General features: G+C 34.4%; 1 protein-coding gene across 10 annotated transcripts; it reads right to left on the reverse strand.

Moving 5' to 3' along the window:
• Nucleotides 1-3,110: 3,110 nt before the first annotated feature.
• Nucleotides 3,111-6,823, reverse strand: LOC141720615 (uncharacterized). Of its 10 annotated transcripts, XR_012574461.1 has the most exons (5): nt 5,988-6,823; nt 4,913-4,938; nt 4,662-4,705; nt 4,129-4,204; nt 3,111-3,453 (listed from the first exon to the last, which is right to left on the reverse strand). XR_012574461.1 is itself a non-coding variant. In XM_074523121.1 (2 exons), exon 1 carries the CDS (start codon nt 6,703-6,705, stop codon nt 6,013-6,015), a length of 693 nt encoding a protein of 230 aa, XP_074379222.1. In that variant the 5' UTR covers nt 6,706-6,823; the 3' UTR covers nt 3,111-4,204; nt 5,988-6,012. The 10 variants fall into 10 exon arrangements, 2 of the variants coding, with proteins under 2 accessions (XP_074379222.1, XP_074379221.1); XR_012574460.1 differs by having other exon boundaries at nt 3,111-4,204; XR_012574459.1 differs by having other exon boundaries at nt 3,111-4,204; nt 4,641-4,705.
• Between the last annotated feature and the right edge of the window lie 7,232 nt (nt 6,824-14,055).

Genomic DNA, 14,055 nt, shown 5'->3' on the forward strand with positions numbered 1-14,055 from the left:
GTCCTGTTGGAGTTGCAGTGGTGCTTCTCTTCTGGAAACATTAAAGTGAAGCAACATTATACCTTCTTTCCACATGTATAATTTAATTTTAGAGTTAATTTTGGAGTTGCAGTGGTGCTTCTCTTCTGGAAACATTAAAGTGAAGCAACATTATACCTTCTTTCCACAGGATTCATGCGTATATCTTGCTCATAATAATCAGCTAGCCACTTAGAGTTAATCTATTTCTGATTGAAGGTTGGAATACAAGTATGTTCCTTGATGTAGGTTTTGATCTGATAAGTTGTTGACCTACCCTTTGGAGATGCATAAATCCTCCACTTACAGGGTTTTTCACAAATGTACTGAATCTTTTTACCAAAATTCCCGCAGTTGATGATTGGCCTTCTTTCTAGTATGGCATGTTTCTTTACAGCTTGCCTGAATGTCTTTGAATCCTTAAAACACAATCCAACTTCAAATACAGGCCTCACCATGTCAACATCTGGATTAAACACAGGATATGTGACTTCAACCTCCTCATCAGTTGAATTGGCAGCAATTCTCTCTTTATCAGATTCAGCATACACAGTTGAAGCATCATCTTCCTCCTCTACTGTTTTCCCTTTATCTTGAAAATGCATGTTCTTCAGTTCATCCACATTGTTATCAAATATTAACTCATTATCACTTGCATCCTTATTGCTGCTGTCAGAATAAAATGACTCCTCATCACTATCATCTTCATATCCATCCCACTCAAAATCACCATCATCTGTATCTAATGGATCAGAGAAATCTTTTTCCAAACCCTCAAATTCTCTAAGCTCCTCTTCTTGGTTAATCTCAGCTTGTGTGCTAAAACCAAAATCAAAGTTGGTCCAATGCTCATCTGGCCTAGGGTATTCTGCAGTAGTATACTCAATTTCAGGTAATTCTGGCCTAACATTCTCATCTGCGTACTCAACTTCCACATCTTGTGTGTAATTCTCAGCTTGTGTTGGTGTCTCATTTTCCCACACTACTTCTTCATCAGGTTGCGATACACGTAAATGAGGGACTGTTGACACAAATACGTCAACATATCTAGCCTTTGGCATTAAAGTGCACATTAGCATGACTTCATCATCATTATCTAGCTCAGCACATCCCCTTTCCATATCAGTACCAGGCAACCTATACCATATTTTGGAATAACCCCCAACTTCCCCAACCTCTTTAAGCATATGACCTATTTCTATTAAACTCATATGATCGGCATCACTGTAGTCAATATAATCTATACTACCTCCAACATAACATTTGGGTTTCTCCTTCATTTCTCCAACATGGTGTAATTTAATTGAAAAGAACTCTATTTCTGCACATTTATTCATATACAGATACAAAATTTATATATAACAAATACACAATTAAGGCAAAAAAAAAAAGAATATACATTATTGCTTTGAAAAGTTACTATAATCGGCATTTTTAAGTAATAAACGACATTTTCAATTATAAAACCCTAAATGTACAACAATCAGTTACCATCAGTTACCATATAATCGGCTTTGAAAACCCTATTTTTTGCAACAATCAGTTACCATCAAATAAAACCCTAAATTTCAAGCATAAAACCCTAAATTAAGGAAGCAAAAATGCCTAAATAAACTCATAAAAAAATAATATGAAACAGTATACATGCAAGGGCTTACGAAGCATACCACGATAATCAGGGCATTCCCACGGCTTGTAGACCTCAACATCTTCCTTCAGTCTCATATACCAACTCATATCGTCCCGATCGAAACTCTGCAATTTTAGGTTTTTATCGCCTGAGAAGAGAAAGACGAGGGAGACTAAAATCACTATACTTGCAATTGGAGGGAAAATGTGTATGATAAAGGCCACATCTTACATCGATGATATTACTATTTTACCCATGCTTCCCTGTTTACAATCCTAACGCCGTTAAGTACGAGATGACGGAGAGAACATGGAGCCCCTTCTATATAAAAAAAAATTAGCCATTAAACTGGCTAAATATTTAATTTAGATAACTCCGTGCAATTATATTATACTTCAGGTATACAATCTGCAATTAAGTCTAAAATAAACTAATACTCAGCTCTGTCCTTTTCATTTGTTAAAGAGTGTTTGACACGTATTTTAAGATGAATATAAAATATAGTTTTATAGTATTTTTTAAAAAAAATCTGAACAAAAATAGAATATTTACACTTTTATACAAAAAAAAATTTAAAAAAAATTTATAAAATTATACTTTCTACTCATCTTAAAATATGTGTTAGATATTCTCTCAGAAACGATAATAAATGGAATGAATGGAGGGAGTAAATAATAAATGTACTTTTTTATACATTCAATAGTTTTTATACATGCTCGCAAATACAAGTGTAAATAATTAATTATTCTTTATTATTCTTTTAAAAAGCTGCATAGTCGTGAGTCTAGACTTGTTGGATAATTGAATAAAGAAAATACTTTCTTAAACATTATTCTCGAATATTTGATAAATTTTCGGGTCCATTAAGGCTATAACTTACTGAATGCATAAATAATATGATTCAATATGAATTTGAACTGGAGAAAGATTGTCGTCCAACACTCTCATACGTACATGTCGGGCTGTGCCGAGCTAGGCGGGTTACAGGAGCTGTGCGTGCCGGTTGTGACAAATTTCGGTTCAATTTCTCTGAACTCGTGTGCACCCCGTTATCTTGTAGCGATTTGTGCCAAATGAGAACCAACCCGATACCGGCCATTTTTAGGCAGTAAAAAGGCGAACCGGGCCCGAACTCGCCCGCTTGGCCCCCTTACTTGCAATTCATATACTGATGGGAAGAAATGTACTACTAAAGAAAATACTACATGTTATGAAGCTCTGTATAGAGCATAGGTAAGGTGGCGCAGAACTGGAGATTCTAATGTCAAATTTTCTTAACTTTTTTTTTTTTTTGCCAATCTTTATCCTATATAAGAATACAGGAACAAATCAATTTTGGCAGTTTTGATCTATCATAGCATAAGTTTTAAAGTAATTACAACCAACCTCCATTGATAACCAAGCATAACCAACATTGAGGTGTGTTTTAATCTTTGGCGCAAGCATAGATCTAACAATTAGGGACAACAGAATATATCACTCACACCACTAAAAAACATACAAATCTAATTTATGTACAAACACAACTGGCATAAGCCAACAAAAATGAAGAAACACCAGCCTCCGACAGCAGTCGATTATTTTGTCATCCTTCCTCCAATGTCCCGCCTTGTATTTAAAGTCTTGGTGGAGACATGCGTTGGTATGTATTTGAATCCATAATTCATAACCAAAATAATAATAGAAATAGAGTAACAAGTAATAGTAGTGGACTCGTACGGAGGTAGACCGCAGAAAGGATTCTTGTTGATTTCTCAAGGGAGCATATACGCTGCGGCAACACAACTCATTCCAGTTCCTTAAAGCTGCACACAGACGGGACTATGAAACGGCATCGTGCATCACAAAACCCCGTTCTCAACCCACTAGTGAATATTCAAAAGCCTTAAACGTTCAAGTGCAGTGACCTTTGCCTCTCGTATTAAGATAAGAAAATAGTTAATTCTGAGAGAGAGAGAGAGGGAGAGGGAGGGAGCAGGAGGAGGGAGAGGAAGAGAGAGAGAGGGAGAGAGGGAGGGGGGGGAGCGAGCGAGAGGGAGAGTGAGAGAAAATAGTTAATTCTGAGAGAGAGAATTGGTGAAAATAAGTTCCGTTTTCTGATATTCAAATTCATAAAAGAAAATACAAGTACATCTCAGTAAGAAGACACAAAAAACCATAATACTAGTCCAATTATAGGCTACTCATAGTCTGCTACTAAGGCTGATTCCTAACCTTGGTCTTGTCACTTTTCTACTTTATAATGGTGGATCATGTTAATACATTCCTTCATCATCTAAATGTTTTTTTACACAAGACAACTATGAGGCACAATCCAGAGTGTAGACTAGCATAAAAATAATCCAGGTTAGCTCCACACAATACATTAAAAGAATTACAAATCAAAACATCTCAAGCAGTTTTCACTAACCAATTAAAACAAGATAACTTTCCTTTTCAACTGATACTACAGTTAATCTAATTTAGAGAAGAATTTTTACCTGATGCTACATATCGCCTTCTTTCAAGAAACAAACTACTGTATACAATATACAACCATTAAGCTCTAGCTGCATACTGACAAGGAAAAGTTCCATAACATTAGTTAGCGGTGACAAAGAAACTTCAATTAGTTAATAAACAAACAAATAACAGTCCTAGAATTCTGAATGCAACTTTGGGTTACGTCACAATGAAAACATAATTGTTAGATTTTTATAGAATCTTATAGCTAGTACTCTAATGGTGCATACACAATCCCAAACAAGTTACATAATAGTTATGATGATACAAACCAAAGTAACTTTCTATTCCAAAAACAGTCAAAAATATATTGATTATGTTTCTTTAGTAGCTTAATCCTAAGGGTTCTTTTTGCTAATAATGATGTTTACAACTTCTCCATTGGATAAAGATGAAACTTCAAATTTCAATGTATAAAAATTACAGTAAATAAAAACCGTACATACACTCCTAATAAACTTTCATTACATCCTTGCTGTTAAATTAATACCTAAATATATTTTTACCATACTTGCATTACAACCTTGCTCTTGACAGCATCCTCGAACAGACTTTCTGCATTGATACGAACAACAATTTAAAATATATCCAATCAACGCAATGAAGCTAACAACCCATTCTACTACTAATTCAACACTGCTTGATCTTTTATATGGGTCTTAACTTAAAAAAACTACTCGATCTACTTGATGCTCATAAATCTTGCACGCAGCTAAAGCATGCTCCTTATTTACACATGATGCTTGTGGCAATGTTCAATACCTCGATGTCTGTGTAAAAAAACAATCCTACAGAGAATAATTGCTGCTGTCAACGAACTTATTAATATGGTGTAATCCCAGCTTACATCATTGTAAAAAAAAGGTATATGAACGCACATATGTCAATGTAATCTATAATTCGCAAACACAGCACTCTATCCAGTGCCCTTGTCTGAAATTCTCTAAAAATTCGTGAGCCATAAATACAATTCTGACATTCACATAACTATAAATGTCAATACGGGTTGTGTTACTACATATATCATATCTCAAGTCTCTATTAATGATCTTATTATATATTTTGCTTGTTTCAGTGAACCCACATGTGCGCAAGCTAAAATTGTCAATGCAACACAAGGTACCTCCAATTTGACTAAACAGTGATTTTGCAACAACCAGGTGGATAACTTGGAAAATCAGATTCTCAGTCAAGATTGATTTTAATTTATACATGTCTAATTACTCAGGGCTGGCACCGAATAGCAATTTAGCATCAAAGATCTAAAGTTTCTAAAAAGTAAGGGAAAACCACTCTACAGGAACAAGTAGCAATCAAGAAGTATCAGTTGTTGGTGCAGTCTCATTGCCCTTACATGGAATATAACAGCCATATTGCATTAAAAAAAATAATGATACTAATGTTAATTGTGAGTTTGTTTAATATGGAAACAAAGATTTAGGCCACCAATAATAACAGTCAGTTTGCTGTGTACAATTTTTATGACATGGGGGATGAGATATAAGCATTGAAGTGAAGCTATTTCACAATTAGGGATATAAATAAATCATACTATAGCCAAAAAAGAACAAAGAAAACATATGGGGACTAAAGCAAATAATATCTTGTTGCGTTTGTCAACAATCTAACTAGAACTCTTTTTTGCAGATATTCGACTAGAACTGAAACATCAATAGTTATATGGCACTTTCAAACATTTTACATTGACACAAACAACAAACTATATCCGATCAAGGCAATAGAACCAAGGGCAATTTTACACTATATCAAAACTACTTGCATTTCATGAACGCATATTTTAAATTCGAATGGCCATTATGCAACAATCAACACTCACCACAATTCCGAAGCAAACATATACCCTAACTAGCAGCATTAACCCTCATTACAATCCGCGTCATTCTAGACCCCAACAAACTAACATTCTTAACCCCAACCACCTCCGACTTCCTAAACAAATTCCCAACCTCCTTAACAACCCTCTCCCCACACTCCTCCACCGCCACAACACAAACCCCTCCAACCTTCACCACTCTCTCCATCTCCTCGGCATACCTCCCGGGAAACAACGCCCTATCGAAAACCCCACTAAACCCCAAATCAAACACCCCATCAAAAAACGGCAAATTATGCGGATCAGCTCGACTCACCAACGGCGGAGACTCGACAATCTCCACCGCCGTAATCTCACTAACCCCAACACCCTTAAACGCCATCACACAATGCCCCGCACCGGCCGAAACACACAGAACATGAGAATTGTTGTGAAAATGGTTTTGATCACGGAGATCGAGAAAAGTGGTTAGAAGCGAAGCGACGCCGTTTTGCCAGGCTTTAGTGGCCCAAATGCGGCGGGATTGTTTGTCGGGAGAGGTGAGAGTGCGGTGAGAAGCGTCGCAAGATGATTTGGGGAATTTTTGGTGGGGTTTGAGGATTGTGTTTGGGTTGAAACAAGTTTCGGGGATTTGAATGAAGAGGAGAATGAGTGTTAGTGTTGCTAATATGATTGCTACGATTGAGATTTTGTTTAACAATGATTCAATCTGTTTTTCCATTCCCCTTTTGCAAGGGTTTGTGTTTTGTTTGGTTTAGAGATCAAAATGAGTTAGGGAGGGAGGAGATGCCAACGCGTATCCAAATAATTACAGCTGAACTCTTGGACTTCCGGTAAGGTGACAAATTCGTTTGACTTAGGTATGAATGATCGTGGTGTGCGGTTTTCGGCTCAAATCGTAAATCAAATCGTATATAGTTTGATCAAATTTCTAAACCGTATTTTTATCATGTATTCTTAAAAATCACATAGACCATATCATTAAAATGCGATGCGATGTGGTGCGGCGTGATGTGATTTGTACGGTTTATATATTTAAAAGAAATTATAATTACATACAAATATAATAAAAATTTAGCTAAGATGGAGGCGAAAACTAACTTATGCGATGTGGTGTCTGTGTTTAATGATGGTTTAGATTCTTTAGGATCGGTGGTGACTCATGCGCTCTCAACTTATGACATTATGTATGTCTAGTTATAGGAAATCAAGCCAACGTAATTTCTTGGGAACATGAAATCTAACGGGTTTAGATTTATCATCCCGAGGCACAATTGGAAATAATCTTCTACTAGTTTTAGGAATGTCCGCCGATGAGGCCTAACCACAAAGGCCCAAGACTCGTCCACGGGTTTGAGACTTCGCGGATAAGATATCACCCTGAGGATAACCTCCCGCTGCCAGCTTTTTTCACTAGTCGTGTACGCAGGTATAATCATGGTTTATCCCAAATATTGGATGCATACTTATCCCCCGAATGGGGACCCCCCACCGGATTACAGGACAAGTGCTCCCAAGTTTTTGGGTGCATAATGCAAGATACTTCGAAATCTTCCAACAAGAACACACGTTGGCTATAGAGACAGAGCTCTAAAATCACACACCGGAATTTATCCCACATCTCCAATGACGGCACCCATTGACTACGGGAGGAGGCCTTCCATCCAGTTATACCCTTGGAAGTCTCTGACCATGAACACTGCATTCCTGTGATTACATTACAGGAAGGATATCTTCAATAGAGTATCATAAAAAAATACGTTAATAATAATTATCTATCATTCTCCTAGAACCATTGTTCATCCACGAAATTCACCAAGGGAACCTGCTGGGAGCTCTTCTTTTTCTGTAGATATAGGGTGTGCCCTAACTTTTTGACAAGTTAGGGCTTCTCCTGATTATTTACTATGAGGGCATACCCTGCAAGCCCTAATTGGACTTGGCAAGCCCTTAATTAGTTTGAAGTGGGCAATTTTAACTAATTACATCCAATTGACCCGACTTTGACATGAATGTTCTTTGTACCAAATTTTGGGCATAACACGTATTATATTGGTATTTTTGGACCCAAAAAAATTCAAAAATAATATTCTTGTCACATTTTCTAAAAAAATAGTAAAATGCAAGATGTGTACATGAAGTTTGCAAAATGTGCGACTTGTATAGCTTAAGTTTGATAATAGCTTAGAATAGAATTTTTGAACTCGGTACAATTGTCATTTCTCAATCTTTTCACATAATTGTCATCATCGACCTGTTTCTCAATCTTCTTTATGGCTCAATGATAATGTGTGTAGTTTCATTTTTACAATGCATAAATTCAACTCAATTGTATCTTGAGTATTCATCCACCATTACCAGTGCATATCTCTTCTTAGAAATGGACATGACATTCACAAGACCAAACAAATCATATGAAAATGTTGTAGAAGAGCACTGATTGAATTCATAGTTATGCTTTTGTGACTTGATCTTTTCATTTTTCCATTCTGACAAACTTCACAGACTTCATCTTGGAGAAACTCCAAGGCCGGCATGTCTCACTAATTCTCTTTTCACAAGAGTATTGATTACTTTGAAGTTTAGGTGAGAGAGCTTTTTGTTCCAAAATCTGCATTGTTCACTTGATGCCTTCATGTAGAAGCAATACACTTTGTCCTTGCTTGTTGAGTTTATATCTGCAACAAACAGACTTCCTTTTCTTACTCCTTCGAGAGCAATTTCACCAGTCTTCTTCTTTGAGATTGTACAATCTTCTTTGTCAAATTTAACTTTGAATCCTTTATCTGTGAATTGACTGACACTTAAAATATTAACCTCAAGTCCACCAACTAGTTCTACATCTTGAATGACAACATTACCACAAACCAAATTGCCATATCCCATTGTGCATCCCTTGTCGTTGTCTCCAAAGGTCACCAAAGGGCCAGCTATCTCCTCAAACTGTGATAACACGCTTTATCACATGTCATGTGCCTGGAACATCCACTAACAATGATCAACATGACCTTATTTTTCTTGCCCTGCGTATAAAGAGTTTTTAGTGTTTTAGATGCCAAGCAGTATTGGACATATTATTCTTCTTTGCGAGTTAGAAGGAGTAGAACTTGAGCTTTCAAAAGAAATGGTTTTCTTAGGTTGATTAGCATTTTCATTTTTAACCTCAGATCCAAGATTGATTTCTTTTAATTTTTTTCTTAGTTTATGACAACTAGTCATAACCTTCATGTTGCAGGGTATGCAATCAAACTTATTTGTTAGGTATGAAGTGCAACACAGAAGGGGGTGAATATATTTTCTTGTTTTCTTTGATTAATTGTGAGTGTTTGTTGTTTTAGGAACTTAACAGCTAGATGAATTTGCAGTGATAAAATACTAAATATAAAGACACAAGCAAAATCTCACTTGATTTGTATTAAATCAAATTTGTTTGTGCTGCAAATATGTGTTCTTGAAAATAAGAACTCAGTTACTTCTCTTGAGAAATACAAGATTTTATAGATCTATTTGTTACTTTTAAACTAAGATTTTCTAGATTTATAAGCTTTCCAATTCAGTGATAGAATTGTTTGTTGACTGATAATCTTGGATCTTCAAGTTATTTATAATCTGAATTCTGAAGTTGTTTATCGAGATCTCTTTTATTGTGTAGAGATGTCACATATTGATAAGTAAAATAACTTATTGATATCTCTACTTCTCTATAAATGTTATGGCTTGTCGAGGTCTCCAGTTCTCTACAAGTAGAATGATTTGTCGATACCTCCAGTTCTCTACATAAGCTTCTGACTTGTTGATATCTCCAATTCTCTACAAGTAGATTTTACTTTGTCGATATCTTCAGTTCATTATATGGATTTTTTGACTTGTCGATATCTTTAGTTCTCTATATAGACTTTTTGACTTGATTGATATCTCCGGTTCTCTACGGGCAGATTAATTTGTCAATATCTCTTGGGACTTCTCTACAAGTCATTTTTGACTTTTCGACATACATCTCTATACTCCTTGATATATGACTTGTCGATATCTGACTTAGAATATTTTTCCAAGAATAACATTATTCAATTCCAAGCTTCTATACTTCTCTATGAGGCATGATCATGATTAATCTTCTTCCAGAGTTTATATCTTAGCTTGATGGTTGTTAATAGAAAAATCCTCCAGTCTAATCTACTTAGCATTTTTACATACTCAATAAATACAAATACATAATACAATAAGATTATTATACAACTTATTCTTAGGGTTGTCACGGTGAAGTAGTCTTGTTATTTATAGACATATCTTGCATAACAATCTCCCTCAATTTGTGATAAGATTACTTGTGACAAATTCATGCCTGATAACAAGACTAACCCCAAGCTAAAATTTAAGCAAAAATTGATAAATTAATAAAGTACAAACTTTATACATTCTTGCAGTTACATTCAGAATAAAAATTTATAAAGTCACCTAAATTTCTCATATCCTGGTTGTTCTCTAATCAAATCCATGAGTTTAACCAGGTACTCAAGTTCTTCAATTATTTTAATTCCTCTTAGAGGTTCAACCAGATTGAGCCATTCATTTTACCCATCAAGATATTGAATTCTGAACCTTGATAATATAGGAGTTTTAATATTCAGAAACACACTGTTAGGAGAAAATCTACTCAATCATTTTGCCTTTAGCTTATTGGACCTCTGCTCAAACATCTCAATCTCCTTTATATATTTCAATTCATTAGCTTCCCTCTCATCCTTTTCCCTAGCATGCCTTTCATCTCTCTCTCAACCTTCCACCTAATTCAACCTTTCTCATTCTCGTAAAAGCACCATTACCATTTGTGGCACCCTCCAAACCCGGTTCAGAAGTTTGGGGTCCAAAACACACACATACACAACATATATAAATTTTTTTATAATAATAATAATATATGTAATGACCCTACTAACTATAATCCACGGATCGCAACAGTTTAAAGTATGCCCACAAGCTACAACCTTATTTATGTTACAAACGTACCAAATCCCAATTTTTTTATCTTACAACTGAAGTTAAAATAGTCTTACAACTTTCAACATGAAGAAACCAAACATCTTCCGCTAGCTTATTCCATTTAACTTGGAAACCTAGCTCGCGCACTTGTCTGGGGATTCTCACTATCACCGATTTTCTTTTTAACTGGAAAAGAACATAAATAATTTTGCAAGAGTGAGCTAACTAGCTCAGCAAGTCATAATGACAACACTGAGATTAAACAATGATTAATTGAAATGATATGAGGAATTAAGTTTCCCGATAAGCAATGATTAGAATTGGATATTCACTTTTATTTTTAAAAACCAAGGTTAGGCTGCTGATCAGTCACGCATTAACCCCAAACAAGGCTCACAGCTCTGCTCTTTATACTGGATCCAAGGCACACATTGGCCTATCATGACCACGAATATGGTCCGACCACGAATCTGGTCCGACCACGAATCTGGTCCATATTTAAAAATAATTTAATTCTATAATAATAACATGATAAACAATGTTAGTTAATAAGTTGAATCATAAACAACATTAACCTCGAAGCATAGAGAGATTCATAACATCATGAAGGTATAACAAGGTAAATATGAAGATTGGCTTCCATCTTGGGAAATAATCAGAAAGTAGAAGCCCAAGGGTTCAATGATTACAAGAATTGATCTTCCGTTATACCAGGTATAAAGGTTCGTTGGTTAAGCAATTCCATATCAAGGATCAATATGTGGTCTATATGTATTTGTGGAGTAGTATTGTATATATGTGGTTCGTATCTGAGAATTCAGCAATCAATGGTTTACAAAGAATAAGGCTTACGGCTCAAAATCAATAACAAGAATCAGGGTTTAAGGTTAAGTACTTCAAAGTACTTGCAATATAATAAGGAAGAACAGAAACACTTGCAATATATTACAAGAAGGTTCGAAAATACTTGCAATTATACCACAAGAAAGTTCAAGGATACTTGCCTTATCAACCCGCTTTCACTTTACTTATACTCGTCTATTGATTCTCAGTCACTAATCATTTTACTTACACTCGTCTATGTCTCGCTTCCTCTGTTAGACATCACATGTATATATCAATACATATTCTCATCTCATTCTACTCAGTACAAGCTTCTATCTACCCTTCGTTTCACCCAAATCCAACTTACAGATTGAAAGTTATGAATAAAATTATTAAACAATGCACATACAGTCATATTATACATTAATCAGATCACATATAGCACATAACACGTAAGATCTTCAATAAAAATAATTTTTCAAAGAAAATTCGGGGTTAAAATGATTTTCCAAGTATTTAATACGAATTTTTGAACATTTTTCGGGATTAAAACGGGTCTTCGAATCATTTTATAATTAAATAATAGGGTTCGAACACCCGAATCTGACTTTAAAATGATTTAATAATAATTATGGAGCATTGAAAATATTTTAAAATAATATTTTAAAACTCGAAACTATTTTTTAAAAGTTTTAAATCAAATTAAATAATTAAATCTAATTAAATAATCAATTAAAATTAATTAATAACTAATTAAATTAAATAATCAATTAAGATTTAAATTAATTGACTAATTAAATAATTAATTATAAAGTAAAATTAATTAATTAAATAATTTAGATTTATTTTCGAATTAAAAAATAATTTTCAGAATTTAAAAATATTGATTTTTGGAATTTAAAATAATTAAAAATAATTTCTGAAAATAATTATAAAAAGAAAATTTTATTTTTAAAAATAATAAAATAGAAATCTAATTTTTGAGAATTTCTAAAAATACAGGGACTCAAATATATATTTTTTTCAAAATAAGGGGGTCAAAATGAAATTTGACCATCCCTCCTCTTTCACCTCGCCGGCTGGAAATCCATGACCGCCGCCATGGAGCTTTTCCGGCGGCCTGAAAAGCTTCCCGAAAATCGCTCAAAATAACGGTGAATGTTCTATTCACTTCGAGTAACACATCTGCAAGATCAAAACGACCAAAAACTAGCGATTTGAACGGAAAATCAGTCGAAAAATCCCGCCGCCGTTAGCTTTGATTTTTCGATCAAGCCCTTTCCGTTATCGTCTGTTGCTCACCTATATATCAATCGACTCATTTTTGGACGATCTATACATTGGTAACATCAATTTTAACTAATAATCCCTAACAAAGAAACGCCTAAATTTCAATTCCAAATATTCATAACTATAAACCCTAATTTTATTAATTCAAAATTAAACCCACTTTTCTACATGATATTGAACTCCAAATTCGTCATATAATATATTAAAATGACCAGGACAAAATTATCTAAAAGGTGAAATCATCAAATCACCCAAATGACATCAACATCAAAATTTCATAATTTAATCATAAATTAATTCGAAATAAAATAAATAAATAAGAATCATAACCTTGATTTCTGCACTGAAACCGATGGTGGATTCTAATAGAGTTTTTCGAGAGCTTCGATTCGGTATATGGCACGCTCGATTCCGAGTTCGGTAACGCTTTTGTTTTTAGGTTTGATTCTCAAGAACGCGATGGGTTTTCGGGTTTTTTCTCTATGAATTATAGGTTTTAATTACTTGATTATGATTATACGCATAAAATAAAATAAGAAAAAGGCTATTTATATTTATGGAATATTAATACTCGTTGGATCGTATTGGATCGGAAAATAAGTTACTTAGCTGCTAAGTAACTGTAAAACGATCCAATTTGATACATGTTTTGGATAATTATCAAAACCGGGCTTCTTATAAAATACTTTATACAAAAATAATATAATAATATCCCGTCTTTCGAGAATACGAGTTTTATTGATCTATAAAGATGATTATCGTGTCGAAAATTTTGTGCGGGGACTCATACGGGTCACACCGTACTCCACATTGAAAAAGTCAAACACGGAAAATATTCAGAATAATCAAATTAGGTTAGGAAGGAGTTTTCCGAAGAGTTTCGATTTGTAAAAACGCAAAAACGGTTGAAGTTGGACGATTTCCGGTTTTATAAAATAGTTTTATAATTATATAGAAAATAATTAATAAATCTATA

This window comes from Apium graveolens, chromosome 4, assembly GCF_009905375.1.
Source record: "Apium graveolens cultivar Ventura chromosome 4, ASM990537v1, whole genome shotgun sequence".
In the NCBI taxonomy this organism is placed as follows: Eukaryota; Viridiplantae; Streptophyta; class Magnoliopsida; order Apiales; family Apiaceae; genus Apium; species Apium graveolens.